The following is a 17,223-nucleotide window of genomic DNA, read 5'->3' on the forward strand; positions in this document are numbered from 1 at the left end:
TGCTTTTGTTATTTTAAATATGTAAAGAAATAAGAAAGCGGAGAACCTTAGATTCCTTATACTACTTTATTTAACCTTTTTCTTCTTTTTTCTTTACTTGCTGTATAGACATTAAGCACTAGGATGTATAGACCGGCTTTATTTTTATGCTTGAAAAAAAAGGGGGGTACATATGCCAACCACAGAAGATTAGATTTATATTTGTGTGTATATTCTTTACTTACAACTCGGGCCATAGACATTCAGAGAGACAAATTCCAGGCATTTGGTTGCATTGATTATTATTTTAGTTTTTAAGGTTATTATATAAAAATACTATAAAGCACAAACACACGCTACCTTTTGGTGATAAATAGAGGGAATTAGTATCACCAATATAAATATAAATATAAATCGAAAATTCTTTCAAAGCAAAAACCAAGGAGAATCACTAATCGATAATTACATATAATAAACAATTAGATAAATTGATATATGGTTATTCTATTCTATTATTATTTCTTTAGACAGACAGTAGTACAAAATGTACCCAAAAACCCCACTTTAAAATACATACAGTGTACATCTCCTTGTTTAACAGTAGTATTGGAATAAGCTATAGAGTATCATACACATAAGCTGTTTGTAGATTATATTTGTTCTTTTATAATAGTGTTCATCTGGTGTGTATAAATACGTTAGATTGCCCTACAGGTATTTAATAGGCTTATTAAAGAAGAATACAAACATATAAAAGGTTATAAGAAAAAATGAATTAAATGTTCTAGATCTATAATTGGGTAATTGCCACACAGCTAATATCCTTCCAAGCAAGCCAGAAATATATATATTATTTTATGTTTATTTTGCCTGAAATAAATTATCAATAAAGTAAGAGGCGCATTTCAATTCTTTTTTGCTTTCTTTTTAGTATTTATTTCGAGAACAAAAAATAAAATAAAATAAGGAGTTTTGTAATAATATATTCATGACACAGTACAAAAAGGCTGCACACAATCTTATTTCCATCTCCCCCTTTTTTTTATATATAGATATATATATTCTTACAGACTGGTTGACCTACCTACCTACCTACCTACCTACCTATTTAACCTTCCATTTTCTATTAGTTGTACAGTCGATCTAATAGATAAGAAGATTCTTAGTATCAATTCTCGAACTTTCTTTTGCCTTTATATTTTATCTATATAAAGAAACTCATCAATAGATCTCTATAATTACTATTATAGTAGTAGAGCTAGGGAAAGAGAGAGAGACAAACAGAGTATATTGAATTGATATCAAGGTTTTGTTTGGGTAATATTTTAAAGAAGAAGAAAATGAAAATGAAAAAGCAGAACATCATCTATCAACCTAGTACATGTAACACGGATACACAAGAGACACACGCACGCTATACATGCTATACACTTTTACACTTACACACACATACATATATATATATATACTTTGGTGTTGTCTAGCTAATGGTGTATTCGTATAGAGTACGTGGGTTACACATTACGCATTTGTTGGACTTTGCCCAAGACCATGTAGTCCGTGCAACTACAAACCAACCCTCAAAGGAACAAACTCAACCCCCTTCCCTTCTTGTTATATATAGGTTTCTATGCTTCACGATATCCATGTCCTTCTAATTGCTTCTTGCGACAAAATAAACTATTATTTCTGCTGCTGTTGCTATAGCCTAGATAATATATATTGTCTATCTGTTCACAATTGAATAAAGAAAAGAAGAAATTAAATTAATAAGCCAGAATGCTTTCTGCTCCAATTTTTATAAGTAGATTGGTTGACTTATTGATTATGACTTTTTCACACAATAAGCTGTTAATATCTCAAAGATTAAATAGTAATATTAGTAAGTAGTAGGATGCTGATCATATATATGCGTGTATGTATATATAAATAACATTGTCAATACTCAAGGAATATTCTCTTTATTGCTTCCATTTGTTCCTTACTTTTAAACCCGCTTTTTTATATATATAAGTATATATATATAAAGAAGAAGAAGAAGAAGAAGAAAAGGTCTGTTATTTTGCATGATCCCTTGATTTCACACACTTTGATATCTCCTCCTCCATCTTAATTATTCTCCTTCATCAAAACTTTTGACCTTTGAAAATTATAGCCACAATAACGACTATGATACTGAATACTAGTAATTCATTTGATAGGTTTTTTTTTTATAATTCAAAATAACGGCAGCCTAGATCGCTTAGAATGCCAATGTTCATTAACATATTAAGAAGCAGAAGAAGAAGAGGTGAGATCATGACAGACAATAGCTTTTTAGATACCAATACATGCCCTATGAATCAAATACATCTTACTCTTCTTTAAGGCTCATGAAGGAAAGAGAGACGAGGCTTTCGAATGATTAACGACAAGATAAATATATTACTGCTACTATTTTTTTATCGCCATCACTACCGTTACCATTACCATTACCATTACCATTACCATTACCATTACCATTACCATTACCATTACCATTACTATGGATATTACCCCCTTTTTTTTTGTTGCTGTTGTTATTATTATTTTTCTTTGTCTCACAAACAAAAAAGCAAAGAAAATCTCCCAAAAGAATTGCTGATTATAAATCAAGAAAAAAAAATACAGTGTTTCTACTTATTGAGACAAATTAGGAAATGCTTTGGACAGAACGAGAATGAAATTATCATCATATTTTTTGCACCATTAACATCTCGCTTCCACGGTGTATTACAGGTTTTAAAGACCAATAAAGAAAGGGCATTTAGATAGTCAAAAGGTTTAAATGTTCTTTTATTAAATAAGCACAACTTGAGCATCTCTTTTTGACCTGTATTCAATTCTCGGTGTGACGAGTATACACTATATCTAATGATTTCCAAAACCTAACCACTGAAGATGTTCTTAATGAACCCGAGTACTTGTACAGAAATGACTACAGCAATCACCACCACAACAACAATTCAATTACTGTACCTAAATTAGTTTGTCTCTTTGAGACATTTAGACATATAGGTAAAATGGCTGAATAAATGTCTACTTTGTCTAAAGTTCATTCTCGTTCTATCCAAAACATTTCCTAATTTATCTCAATAAGTAGAAACACTGTAGCCATTAGTACTATAGGTATTTTAGAATTTGTGAAGCATGGGCAGGAATCAAACAGCATAGCACGCACACACATAAAACACACCAAATATTGTGTGTGTGTGGGTTATTTATTTATTAATCAATATATTTTCTTTAAAATATATAATGCACAATTCGATTAAGACTTTGTCTTGTATAAATCATAAAATAACTACAATAATAATGGGTCCTAATCCCAATGATTATTCTTTAGCCTTTTCTCTCTTTCTCTCTCTCTTTCTCTAGCTCCCTCTTTCTCCTTCTCCTTTTCCTTCTCTTTCTCTATTTCTCCTCTTAACAGACCAACAACGATAACAGCGATAACGACAATAATTGTTGCTAATCCTTCATAATACTCTTCTATAAATCACTGCCAAGTTCAACACTATCCAACCCAATAAAACCAAATCAAATCAAACCGAATTTCAATGACCTTGATCCAACTTCAAGAATGTACCTCAAAAATATGCTGCCAGATCCCACCACCGTCTGGCCTATCCAAGCCATCTAATGCCAAACAAGAGATCAAACAGGACCCTGGGCTGGTGTACCAGGAACTGTACGACTCTGTTCTCTGGCTGCCCATAAACATCCTCAATGTGACCTTGGATGTCTGGTCCCACCTTTCCGGAAAGCCAAAGATGCCCTCGTGGAATCTCCAGACGACCGCAAGAGTGGGTCTCATCCAGGCCCTCAGAGACCAGTCGTGCCAAAAGAGTATCGGATTCTGGAGAATGGTCTTAAACCACTTGCCGGCCTTTCTTTGCCTTATTCCGTCTTATCGGCCGACAATCCAAGACGGCTCATTTTACTGCGCCAAACAAAATTTGCCTGGCATACTGAGCGAAATTGACCAGGAAGACGAAGCTGGAACACGGATCATGAGTGCTGAGTGGGTATCTACCGAGAACGAGGACTATGATAGGAAGACGAAAAAGAAGAATAAGAACAAAAAGAAGGATGAGGAAGAAGAGGATACATTAACCAAAAAGACAAAACGGCTCTTTTGGTCCATCGTCTCGTTCTCTTTGCCCTCTTTAAGCCAGAGATTAGACACTAGGCCAACCAGAACTCAAGCCAGACCAGACGAGAAGATCATTCTTTATATACATGGCGGAGGATTCTACAGCATGAGTGCCCAGACACATCGCAGCGTTACCTGTGCACTAAGTAAGGTAACCAAACGAAGAGTATTTGGTAAGCTACCTTGGTTAATTGCTTGATTAATTGATCGCTTGATTTATTGAGTGAATGAGTTGGTGAGTGAGTGAGTGAGTGATTTATTTATTGATGACCATACATATGCATATGCATATATAAATATAAATATAAATAATAATAATAATAATAATAATAATAATAAAAACTTAGCTGTCAATTACCGGCTTTCACCCGAGAACCGCTTTCCAGCAGCACTGTGCGACGTTGTACAGTCGTATTTGAACTTAATAAATGGATCTAGTCAAGGCAGCTTTGATCCGAAAAACATTTTTGTTGCTGGAGATTCTACAGGAGCCGGTCTTTGTTTAGCAATGATGCTTTATTTACGTGATCATGGCGTACCATGTCCAGAAGGTGCTATATTACTTTCAGTAAGACAACCAACACTCAAAAAAAAACATTTCATTTCATTTGGTTCACTGACTTTGTAGTTGATATTGTTAGCCGTGCGTTGACCTTACCTACAGACACTCTGTCTGGAATGAGACTGTTGTGAATAATGTATTCGTACCTCGGTCAGAGATTCCAGGAACCTTGAATCCAGCCATACACTACCTTGGACCTGACGATCTGCACAGATTTGGCCGACATCCTTATGTGTCACCACTTTATGCGGATCACTTTGAACATTTACCCCCTCTGTTGATACAGTCAGGCGCAGTAGAATCACTCCAGACCGAAATCACTGAACTCGTCTATAGACTAAAGACTGCAAAGACGACTCGAATACAACACGAAGTATACGAGGTATATAGATATATGACCTCAAGGTTCTTTTATATATTCATTTGGTTTGTCTTTGCTTTGCTTTACAGGATATGCTTCATGTGTTCCAATCATATTCATTTCAACAATCACCCAGTGGGATGGAAAGTATTGGATGGTGGGTCAATACAGGAATTCCATTATTAGACAAGTGGCAGAGTAGCAGAGTAACCAGAAGAAATTAAAAACTATATCTATCATCTTGAAAGATTTTCAAAATTCTACCGTTCAAATTTATAAAATATACAACAAACTGTCATCCTCTCTATATATTTTACTTTTATTTTATTGTTTGTTATTTACAACTTGACTTTTTGGTCAGTGTCAGTGTCAAGGTACTTAATACTACTCTTTTTTTTTCATCTTATTTTTCTCATAAATATATATGTATGTGATTGTGCTTTAAAGTTTATAACTTTACATCTTCGCCAGTCAAGAGCTTGCAGGCTTCCTTGTACTTGGCCAAGGTGTTCTCGATCACATCGGTAGGCAATTCAATGCTAGTTTCCTTGTCAAATTTGATTGACTCTAGGTAATTGCGCAAATACTGCTTATCAAAGCTATCCTGAGCACCTCCGGCTTTATAAGTAGCTGCAGGCCAGAAACGAGAAGAATCTACACATATAAATAAATAGATAGATAGATAGATATATAAAGAAGAATAAGGGATTTTTAGTAATAATTCCACCAAAAACAGATATATATATATATATATAAAAGTAGAATTGTTATATTATTTACCGGGAGTTAAGATTTCATCTACCAAAACCAAGGAATTGTTCTCATCCAAACCAAACTCGAATTTTGTATCGGCAATAATGATTCCCTTGCTTGCGGCATATTCGCTCGCCTTCGTGTACAAGGCAATTGCTGACTCGGTGAGTTTATCAGCAAGAGCCTTGTCACCAAGAATATCAACCATCTTTGAAGGATGAATATTTTCATCTATTACATTTATTACAAAAAAATTAGCTTATATAATAATAATTATTATTATTTAAACTTACCGTGATCACCAATATCAGCCTTTGTGCTTGGAGTAAAGAGTGTCTCGGGTAGCTTCTGGCTCTCGACCAATCCCTTTGGAAGTTCAATGTCGCAAATAGTACCCTTGCGCTTGTACTCGGACCAGCCAGAGCCGGTAATATAACCACGGACAATGGCTTCGATTGGCAAGACGCGTATCTTCTTGACAAGAAGCGAGCGGCCGTCAAGCTGGTCACGGTACTTTTGGATATGTGCTGGCATCTTGTCAAAGTCGGCAGTGATCAAATGGTTGGGAAGGACATCCTTCAGAAGGTCAAACCAGAACAAAGAGATCTGGGTCAAGATCTTACCCTTTCCTGGAATAGCCTATACATAATAACAATTATTATTATTATTATTATTATTATTTCTTTAAAAAAAACAGACAACCAAACTTGTAGCTATAACTATTCAAAGTATATATAGAGATATTTATAGACAAGTGAGTGAAGAATACAAACGTTTTTCATAATGACATCAAAGGCACTAATACGGTCAGTGGCGACAAAGAGCAGCGAGTGCTCGTCTACTTCATAAAGATCACGGACCTTTCCACGAGCAATAAGCTTAAGGTCAGGACAGTTACTTTATATATATATAACAGAAAATTATAATTATATTTGAACGTTTAGTTGATATTGATAGACAAGAGAGACTTTGGTTTTTTTTGGGTGTTGGGTTTTGTAGGTTTTACCTAGAGATGAGTGCCATGGCGTTGAGAAAGAAAGAGAAGAGAATGTATGCAAGAAGCGTAAAGCGGGGTTTATTTCTCTCTCTATATCTCCTTTTCTGTCTGGCTGTCTTTTTTTAAAAAAAAAACCATGCCAAATCAATGACTCTTAGGTTAGAGTGGCTTATCCTTGAAAATCGAGATGGAGCTGAGAGTTAAATTATAGCAAATGTACTATGGCATCGAAAAATGACTCCAACTTAAGATATAGATGTGATCAATAGATAAAATAAGATACACCCAAAAAGACAGATATTATATATAATTAGATAAATATTTCAAATAATCAGACAACTCAAATTGTGATCCTTTTGTTGTATTCTATTTCACACCAAAAATAAAGTAAAAGCAACAAGCAACAGGCAACAAGCACTATATATGTTACCCTTGATTTTTCAAACCTTGAATAACAATAATTATTTTGGCAGAAAATAATTTATCAAATAATAATAATAATAAGGAATATACACACACATATATATATATATATATATATGCTTGGGTGAGGGGTGTTATTTGTATCATAGACCTTTAAAATCTACAACAATTATTTCTTTCTTTTCTCTTTATCTCTTTATTATCACATATATGCACATATATTTCTGACACTTTATTCCACACGCTCGGGGGACCAAAGGAGACAAAGGGGAAAGGAGGGCAAGGGAAGAGGTGGGTAGGGTAGGGTAGGGGAGGGTAGGGGAGGGGTGTGTAGGGGTTGGGGAGAAAGGGAAGTGGACTAATGAGCAAGTAAATTCAAGGGCCAACATAAAGATAAAGAGAGGTGTAATGCTGTGATTAGACTTTAGATAATGATGCTGTCAACAAAAGGAGCTGAGGGGCGAAAAATGACATTTCCATCAGATCACAGAAAAGAAAAAGAAAAAAGGCCAAAATCAATAAATCAATTTTCTTTTTTTTTAAAAAAAAAATATATGTACAATTTGGTATGAGGCAAATATAAACAAGTACTAACTTTTATTATTTTGGACTGTAGACCCTGTCTAGGAGAACTCTTATTTTATTCTTTGCTTCTTTTGTAAACTACGCGTTCAAAAGCATACTTCTCCTCACCTGTCTCCTCGTCCTTTCTTTGGCATTGAACTTGTGCTTGACCAACTGATAATGATAATAGTGATAATAATGATACAATTTCTTGAGGAATTTTTTTTAAAAGAAAAAAAGGTTATATAATATAATCTAATGGTTTTATTTGAATTCTGTAGTTTCCGTATCAATACCTTTTTATATTAACATAATACTTCTTTTGTGTACAGTATAGAAAAAGGAGATTTGATAAATTACTTGAAAGCGATCAACTCAAAAATGATTATGGTTTGATATATACATAGGTTTTCTCGCTTCTTATTTTATTTTATCTTAGCATAGTTATGAATGGGTTGGCTTTGTATGATATACGTCAACATGACACATGCACCAGAGCAAAAAAAAAAGATAGAGTTTTAATCAAGTATGGTACGATTTACCTAGCTTCTTGGCAGGTTACCCTAGTCGCGGTAGAGCTTGTGAAAGAAATAAAGAAAAAAGGTTATTGTCGTACCAGTCATTTCTTGATCCGAAGTTCCGGCTTAAAAATAACAAATTATTATTATTATATACGTTTACTCATTTCCCCTTCTTTTCTATACAAATACGTGTGTGTGTTTTTGTACAAGGCATTAACTATTTTATGAATAATTAACAGTATAATACGCGTTAGATCATTAAGGTAGCATAAGAAAATAATTCTCGACCACAAGTTTTTCTATTCTATTGATAATTATCTCCTTGGTCAACATTACATCTATCGTCATTAAACTTACTCTAAATGACACCACACCACATTAAAATTAGCTATTAATATTTTTGGTGTGGATCACTAGAAACTACTACCTTTGATAATATAATGATATACCTAATTAAGGGCATTAAATGAAGATATAAAAAGGGAAAGCTAAGCATAATTCAACTATTGTGGGTTGAGTGACTAAATGAAGCTGGTTAATAGAAAGGCTATAGTATAATTCTTTTTTTTTCTCAAATGCTGTCATAATATTACACTTTATGAGATTTGGTTTCTGCTCTCTTCGGCGGCTTTAAGAATTGACGGTGAATCACAAGATTCCAGAAAATGATTTCTACCAATATACTTTCAATTTTACCAGCAAATAAGTAACATTTCTCCATGGTGATTCTTTGGCTTAAAGGAATATCATTGTTAAAGTAAAAGTTCCGGAAATAAACAGATTTGTATACGTTGCTATAGACTTTTTAAACAATACCTCGTATAAATAATCATGATACTAGAAATGATTTATAATCTGATTCACTCGATGACAAAGAAACTAAAACAACCAAAGAAACAGGGCATTGCATTGGACGAATAGAGCAACTCAGCACTACAAATCAGTTCAAAAAAAAAAGATTTGAATTTAAGCAATGGAGCAATTGGATCTAAATCTATTTCAGGTACATCTAATAAAGATCATTAATGGCCAGGGCTTTTTTTCTTTATAAAAGGCTCAATGCTTGTGCTGTAGTATATTCAGTCTTCTTTACCAATATAGTTAATAATAAAATGAATGAGAATTGAAACAAATTGATGTCTAATGAAGCGTGGTGAAATATGATTTAATGGCAAGTACACAAGTGTATCTGGATCTTAATCTGTTTCATACTCCAGTATTTTGCTTCTTTCTTGAAGGGTGTGCGCAATTATTTTCCAGCAAGATATAGTGTATTTTTTTATTGTATTTTATTTATATGAAAGTTGAGCCAAAACGTTTAACAGATACTTTACGTCCTTCCTTTTTTTTGGGGGTCAAATGTCTCTTGATTTTTGAAGAATAAAGGCCTTGATATCTTGTACTTTGGCTCTTGGAGTATGCTAAAAGTATTCGATTAGATTCAAATGAGGACTTTGAGATGTCTTATTGGTTAAAGCATTTGATTTCTCAATTGGGGGTTTTCTTTTAACAAATGTATGGCCCCATTGTGATAGCTAGAGCAATATTTTTGGAATATAAAGCATGGTGCTCATCATCTGTTTGTTTGTTTGTTATTTACTGAGAGCACAAGTAATTGATTGAGTTGTCAGAAAAGGTCATGTCAAAATAAGGTGTAGCTTGTTCCATTTAACCATTAATTTTTCAACACACTCCAAGTATAGTGACTGTAATATATATATAAGGAAAAAGAAAGAAAAAAGGCTGCAGCTTATTAATACCCAAAAAAGGAAAAATAGAGAAAAGGCTAAAAATATCAAGATTATGTTATATAAAGAGTATTTATCTATTTTCCTATGGTTCGACCAAGACTAATAGAAAGATAAAGAGATACATATGGATATATAGATTCAGCATGTACACAAGCCAAAAGTAACATGATGTAAAGGACAATAAAAGGTAATCAGTATTGAGATTTAGAGGAAAATATTTCCTATTGGAGTAAATAAATGTAATTATATACCTTGATGCACATAGCTGTACATAATTATTATGTCTATTTACCTATCTATACATAGACATATTTATTTATATTTATATACACTGATATGTGTATTAAATCTATTGTGATTTGGTTCAAAGAGGTTAATTTTCATATTGTAAAGGAATAAATATAGAAAATAGGTCGGGCATAGACGGGGAATATAAAACATGGAACACACACACAAATACACCCACACACCCACACCCACATATATATATATATAAGAAGGTCATTAATAAAGATATATATATAGTGAAAGGAAAGGAACACATACACAAGGGTCAAGAGGTTCCTTTTTATTTTATATGTATTTTATATATATATATTTTTTTGAGTCTTGGCTGGTTCACTCGATAGGTCAAAAAGGTCAGATCACAATTATAAGTCCAGTCAATGTGTGACATTATCAATATCTATTTTTGAGCCATTTGTATATATATATATATATTTCCTTTTTACTTTATTTTTTTTTCTTTTTCTTTTTCTCTCTCTCTTTTATTATTACCATTTGTGTGTATATATATAAAATTATATAAATCCATTGAATTCTTCGACTTACTTACCTATTCATCCTCTTCCTCTTCTTCCTCTTCTTTGTCTTTGTCTTTGTCTTTGTCTTTCAATTCACCTAATCACTCAAACAAACAATATCAGTAATGCTCATTAAGTTGACTTCAATCATTGCCTCTGTTGGCTTGCTCGCAAACGTTGTCAGTGCTAGTGGAAAGATCGCTCAGGTAGTCGATGCGTCCAACTTCTGCGTCTTCTTGCCTCCCTCAGACTCGGTCGATCGCCTCATTTCTGATACTGAGTGGGACGGAGACGCCTTCTGTCTCGGCTCAACCCCAGAGGCAACCGGGGCCGAAACAATGCCCACCGACTTTATTCAGTCTGCTCACTTTGTAGCCACAGATGAGTACGTCCAAGTAACCGGCCAAATCGACCCATCCAAGGCCAATCTCAATGTATCTGACGAAGGTGGTCAGTTTGACGTCAGAGCTCCCATAGGATCCACCTGTGCTGGTTGGACCTACTATGTCAATCTTATTGAACCCATCAATTTGACTTATTGTATGAGATGTTGCGTAAGTAACTCACTGCTACTACTGTTATAATTTCCTTTACTTATCTTTTCTATTATCATTATTATATATTTTATAATAGAATGACACAACAAACTGTAACCGTGGTATCTCTGAGAAAGGATGTGCCCACATTATCCCCGGTGACTATAGTGGTCCAATGGATACTTCTGCTATTGGAACTACTCCAGATACCACCACCCCTACTACTAGTGATGGAACTACTGCTCCAACCAGTGATCCTGTTACTCCTACAACAACTAGCCCAATTGAAGAAAGCAGCAGCTCTGCTGTTGAGGCTACACCCGCTGCATCAAGTACCGTCGCACCCGGTGAGACCACCCCCAGCGCTGAATCTACCCCAGTTGCCACCACCTCTGTACCCGTACCCTCTCCTGCTGTTTCTTCTTCGGACCCTATTTCTAAACCCAGTCAAATCCCAAACTCACAGTCCTCCGGTAAGGCATCGTCTGCCTCCGAACCTCTCAGCCAAGAAACTGACAGCGCCCAATCCATCAACAGTGCCGCAAGCATGCTCCAACCTCGCACATTTGCCCTGGGTGGCGCTGTCCTTTTGGTTGCTGTCATGATCGCAGCATAAGCTCCACAAATGTTATTTTTTTTTGGAAAAAATAATAATAATACCATCTATAAACCAAGCCAACCCACATATATAAATTTTGGTCAAAGAAGGAAAGAAGAAGAAGAGGAAGAAGAATACCTTAATCCTATCCTATCCTATTCTATCATTTATTTTTTTATTTTTTCTATCCGAAATTTTCAATACCTTTATCATTATGTATTTTCTCTTTCTTATCTCTCTTACTTTCTTTGTAGTATATCTATCTATCTATCTATTCTACACTACATTACATTACACTAAACTGCACTAAACTGCACTGTACTGTACTTCAGTAATCTCATTTTCTTAGTCTGTATTTCTACCTATACACCTTTATATTTTAGAGACAGAATATATTGCAGAGTTTAAATAATACACAAACATTACACGCACTATAATTACTGATTCAAAAAAAAAGGAACTTATTTTTATCGACCAAGAAACGTATATATATATATATATATCTCTATGTATATATTTGTACCTTGTTAGTATTTTATTGATATTTAAAAATGTTGTATGTAAACTTCTTGGCATCTCAAGATTAGCAGTAGTATTAAAAATGATCTACGAGATTTTAGCTTAAAAAGGAATAAAGTAAAATATATTAAGAGATCATAGACTAACTCCAAATAAATTAGGTTTATTTGCCCTTTTTTTTTTGGTTTTGGTTTTATTTTGTAAGCTGCAAAATATATATATATAAGAGCTATAAAATATTTTACAGATTTTATTTATTTATTTCGTTTTTAAATTGGCACACAAATGCATACAAACAAGCGGGTAGACTACCAGATTAAAAAACTAGCAGACTAACAGACTAACAAACCTGCAAACATGCAAACAATATAGAAATAGCATTGGCACACACATGCACAAAATATGTCTGCATACTTGCATGTTTGCTTACTTGCATGTTTGCATGTGCGTGTTTGCTAGTATGCTAGTTTGTATGTTTGCTTATTTGTCTGTGCGTAAGTGTGTGTGTGTTTAAGAGAGAGAGAGAGAGAGAGTCAATGTTACCTCTGTAGTGTTTACATGTTTGCTAGTTTCTTAGTCTGATAGTTTGCTTGTGCGTGTGTGAGCCAATGTTACCTCAATAGTGTTCGCTTGCTTTCTATTCTTCTAGTTTTCTAGTTTTTTGTTTGTTTGTTTGCTATTTTGGTTGTCTGTTGTTTATTTGCTTGTTTGCTTGCTACTGTGAGACTTCTAGAATCTTAAGTTTTGATTTACAAAGACGCTGCAAAAGAAGGCTTGTTTTTCCCGCAGCTTCGATATCTTTGTAAATACCATGGTGACCTTGAGACACAAGTTCCATAAGGTTGAGACTATCCTTGCAATGCCTAGATTATTGTATGCATGTATATATATATGTATATGTGTGTAAAATATAATATAATATTTAAAAGATCAATAAAGAAAGAAAGAAAAATATTAAGTAAAAGGATATCAATAAGTAATAATTAGTTCAAACTTACTGTTCAAAGATATCCGAGGTATCAAAGTAAAGATCGTGGAGGTAGAATACAAGTTGTGTGATGTAGACCTTTCGAAGCTCAGCATTAGACAATCGTTCGATCAGAGCTGGTTCCAGATCCCAGTCCATGTATTTCAAGACTTCTTTCTCGGTAGAGCTAACCCTCAACCACTTTGAATTCAGAACAGCTTTGATCTTTTCCGAGAGTTCCTTTGTCAAATTACGGAAATCTTCTCTCGCTTTTTGAATAGCATCTAGTGCTTCAATGGTTGCTCTAAATAGATTAATAAGTTAATAAACAAGACAAAGAAAAATGAAGAAGAAATACTTGCGTGTCCTCGGGTTTGTTGTCTCGCTTTTCTACCCATTTGGGATACATTCTTAAAATCTCAATCACACTTCTGTGGTAATAGAATTCTGAGACAACATCGGGTATTGTTGAAGGTCTGTCTGCGTAAATGGCAAACGTATTTAAATATGAAACTGGAACGGAAATGGCTACAAAATAAGCTAATCCAATTTGACGCGTAGCTACAGATACAAAATACAGCTTTGAATGTGAGAGTCTGAAAAACGTGAATAATATACGAATGTGTGTCTGTGGTGTTTTTGACCTAGGTTTTCTCACCAAGTAGGTATCTTAGGACTCCATTGATTCTTTCGATCAGGTTGTTAGCCATAGCGTTATCCATGCTGAGCCAACCTACGGCTTTGAGGCAGATCCGATCATTTTTTGACAACGCTCCTTCTAGTTCAAATTTATAGTTTTCTTGTAGGCTAGACTGAGAAACGGCTTGCTACAAATGGTAATAAACAATTTGGAATAAAAACCATAATCATAATTACAGTGATTACTTACTTTATTCACAAATTCTGTCATGTAGAGTACAAATATACATTCTAGAACACTGGAAATATCCACCCTGTATTTTCTTGCTATCTTTACTAGTTCAGAGCATGCCTTTTTGTCTCCATCAAAGTCTTTTTTTTTTGTTATCAATATTAGATATACATATTTCATTAATACACCTCAAAAACAAGATTTTTTTAAAGAAAAAAGTTGTGAGCATTCATTCACTCGAATTTACTTTTAAAAAATCTAGCCATGAAACTTGTCTGTAAATCACTTGGGAGCGTTGAGGTATACATAGCCATGTCCTAAAGCAAAAAAAAACAAGATAGATAGTAATAAGGTATGATCAATTGGTATACATACTACTTTTTGTATGTGCTATTGGGGAGTACTTACATCAAAAGATCGGTCAGCGAGTTTTGTAGCATAACATTCCAACAAGGAATTGATCTTTGGATCGTCTATTTTATAATAGACCTGAACATACAGAGCAAAGGAAGCTGCAACCCGCAAGAATACGTCCTGTAACTTTGGATTCTCACTAAACACAATTTACCATTCAAGTCAATCAATCAAATCAATTTTCTTCTTATATTTTTCTACTTACCTAATGCCACTTAGTGCATTCCACTTTTTATCTACACAAATGGTGTACAAACAATCAATAAGCTCGAGTGGCTTGCTAGAAAGAAATATTGTCTGTGCATGGTGAAAGAAACAAGCAATTCCAGGCCTAATAAAAGAATCATGAAAGTAAGTAAATATAAAACGATTATTTATGTATATGAATAGGCTTAGGTGTAGATTGTACTTTCTTTGACAGCAATATATCCTTGCCATTTGCTAGGCTAGCAATCTCAAGAGGTAGATAGGTGATATCATTGGGTTGACTAGGCACCGAAACATCATCGGAACCAGGTTGATGGCTAAGGAATTTCTCGATGGTAGCTTGGAGACATGCATTATTGTAAGACCAAATTACGTCTTCCCAAGTCTCGCACACAGGAAGGAGCTAATTCAGATTTTTATTGTTTTGTTTTGTTTTTGCAACAAAATCGAATCGATTGAGCTGAGTATATACATATATACATATATATATGATAAATAGAAGATAGCTCTTACATGCTCTGTCCTTCCAGTTATTGCAGAGAATACTGCCTTTCCGTATGGGCCTAGATTTTTCTGCACAACAACAAATAATAGTAATAATAAGCATAAGTATATATATATGTATTATCAAACTCAATTTTCATATACACATATGCATATACATATACATACATCCTTAAGTTGATCATCACACATCTTTTTCCACATTTTTCGTTTTTCTGCTTTCCATTCTATGCCGATTCCATCTATAGAAATAAATAAACAAGCATGTAAATTAAGGAAAATAGAGTACGTGAGGAACTTTTTGATATATATATATATATATATATAATTATATTAACTATCAAGATCAAGCAATCAATGAATCAACTTTAATAGTAGAGATAGTAGTACCTTCTGCCTTCTTCATAAGATCAGCAAAATGAATGAAGAAAACCTTTCGGGAATCGGTGTGTTGGGACGCCAAGCTAGTCAGCTCATCAAACTGGCCGCGTCTGATCAGCTTGAGAATCGTTATGTAGTAAGCTTCGAGATCTTGTCTGTCAAAAGAGTCCAGTCTTCGTTTTTTTAATTGTCTGGCCTGTTCTTTGGCCTTTATATTGGAATTCAACACTGGTATCTCATCTTCCATATCGTCATCAGATTCGCCAAAAGGTGATCTGTCTTCTGTAAGATTTGCTTTGGTTGTTTCCTCTAGCCATGATTTGATATACTATGCATATTTTCCCACACGCATATATATATAAACATTATGTTGTCTTTATGCTTTGAATTCATATTTGTATGTAAAGCGTTAAATTATCTTACCAAACAATGCCATAATGGACTAGGTTGTTTTGAGCTTGCACTATCAAAACGTGAGAGCGAGAGCGAGAGAAACAATAAAACGAATGAATTAATGTAATAAATAATGGAATATTGAAATCTTTATATGCATAATGTATATATATATATATTTACCGTGAAAAGGAATCTAATAGATTCCATGCGATGACTTCATGTTTCAGAAGAGTAATTTCTTGCTGGATTTGTTTATTCTTTACATTGATTTTCTCAAGTTGATCGATTCTGGATCAAGTGTCAGTAACACGGTGATAGAATCCTTTGTCAGAGGAAAAGCTTATTTTTTTCTTATTTTATTTGATTTTCTTTAATTCTTTTCACCTGTTCTGAACTATGGCTCTCATTTCAAATGGAAAATGAAGAGCTGATTCTTCTGGTGATGATTTCAGATGATAGCATAATTTTGTAAATCTATGTTCAAGTATAGTGTCGTCTGCTGGTAATGTTGTAGCTGCCATTCCTGTGATTTTTGACATTTTGGCTTTGACTTTTGTTGGAGGAGGAGGGGGATATATATATATATTCTTTAAAAACAATATCAATAAATCAAAATAATAGCTTAAGAAATAAGAATAATATATAGACACACACTGGTATGCACACAGGCACGTTATATAATCTGTCTTTTTGTCTTTTTACAGACAGGCACACACAGACACACCAAACGATGCTAATAGTTTCTTTTATTGACCGCCTCACAAGTCACAATGAGAAAGGAACACACACACGCATTTAAATATATACCCTATATAAAAAAATAGGCTATTTTAGTGAATTGTTGCAAGTTTTCCGGGGTTTAAAGTGTCTTGTAGTTGAGTTTTAATTAAGCACCAATTTCTCTCTCGCTCTCTTTTATATTCTACTTTTTTTTTTTACCCC

The 17,223-nt window shown here is 34.0% G+C and overlaps 4 protein-coding genes across 4 annotated transcripts; 2 read left to right on the forward strand and 2 right to left on the reverse strand.

The window, feature by feature from the left end:
• Positions 1-3,557: 3,557 nt before the first annotated feature.
• Positions 3,558-5,300, forward strand: PHYBLDRAFT_63863 (hypothetical protein; the record flags this gene model as incomplete). The annotated part of the gene is made up of 4 exons (XM_018441194.1): positions 3,558-4,326; positions 4,501-4,721; positions 4,795-5,097; positions 5,166-5,300. 4 exons carry the CDS (start codon positions 3,558-3,560, stop codon positions 5,298-5,300), a joined length of 1,428 nt encoding a protein of 475 aa, XP_018292225.1.
• An 84-nt stretch (positions 5,301-5,384) lies between these two features.
• On the reverse strand, positions 5,385-6,852 carry PHYBLDRAFT_77526 (hypothetical protein; the record flags this gene model as incomplete). The annotated part of the gene is made up of 5 exons (XM_018443265.1): positions 5,385-5,730; positions 5,857-6,060; positions 6,123-6,468; positions 6,603-6,726; positions 6,836-6,852. The coding sequence occupies 5 exons, from the start codon at positions 6,850-6,852 to the stop codon at positions 5,525-5,527; spliced, it is 897 nt and encodes a 298-aa protein (XP_018292226.1). The 3' UTR covers positions 5,385-5,524.
• A 4,242-nt stretch (positions 6,853-11,094) lies between these two features.
• On the forward strand, positions 11,095-11,590 carry PHYBLDRAFT_102850 (hypothetical protein; the record flags this gene model as incomplete). The annotated part of the gene is made up of 2 exons (XM_018427743.1): positions 11,095-11,442; positions 11,522-11,590. Coding segments are annotated over 2 exons (417 nt in total), but the record flags the coding sequence as incomplete, so codon positions are not given.
• A 1,666-nt stretch (positions 11,591-13,256) lies between these two features.
• Positions 13,257-16,820, reverse strand: PHYBLDRAFT_144644 (hypothetical protein; the record flags this gene model as incomplete). The annotated part of the gene is made up of 15 exons (XM_018431260.1): positions 13,257-13,404; positions 13,540-13,812; positions 13,916-14,069; positions 14,167-14,335; positions 14,398-14,519; positions 14,627-14,696; positions 14,788-14,932; positions 14,999-15,124; positions 15,213-15,403; positions 15,514-15,573; positions 15,673-15,746; positions 15,895-16,213; positions 16,309-16,348; positions 16,462-16,569; positions 16,666-16,820. 15 exons carry the CDS (start codon positions 16,818-16,820, stop codon positions 13,257-13,259), a joined length of 2,154 nt encoding a protein of 717 aa, XP_018292228.1.
• Positions 16,821-17,223: the final 403 nt, after the last annotated feature.

This window comes from Phycomyces blakesleeanus, assembly GCF_001638985.1.
Source record: "Phycomyces blakesleeanus NRRL 1555(-) unplaced genomic scaffold PHYBLscaffold_9, whole genome shotgun sequence".
Lineage (NCBI taxonomy): Eukaryota > Fungi > Mucoromycota > Mucoromycetes > Mucorales > Phycomycetaceae > Phycomyces > Phycomyces blakesleeanus.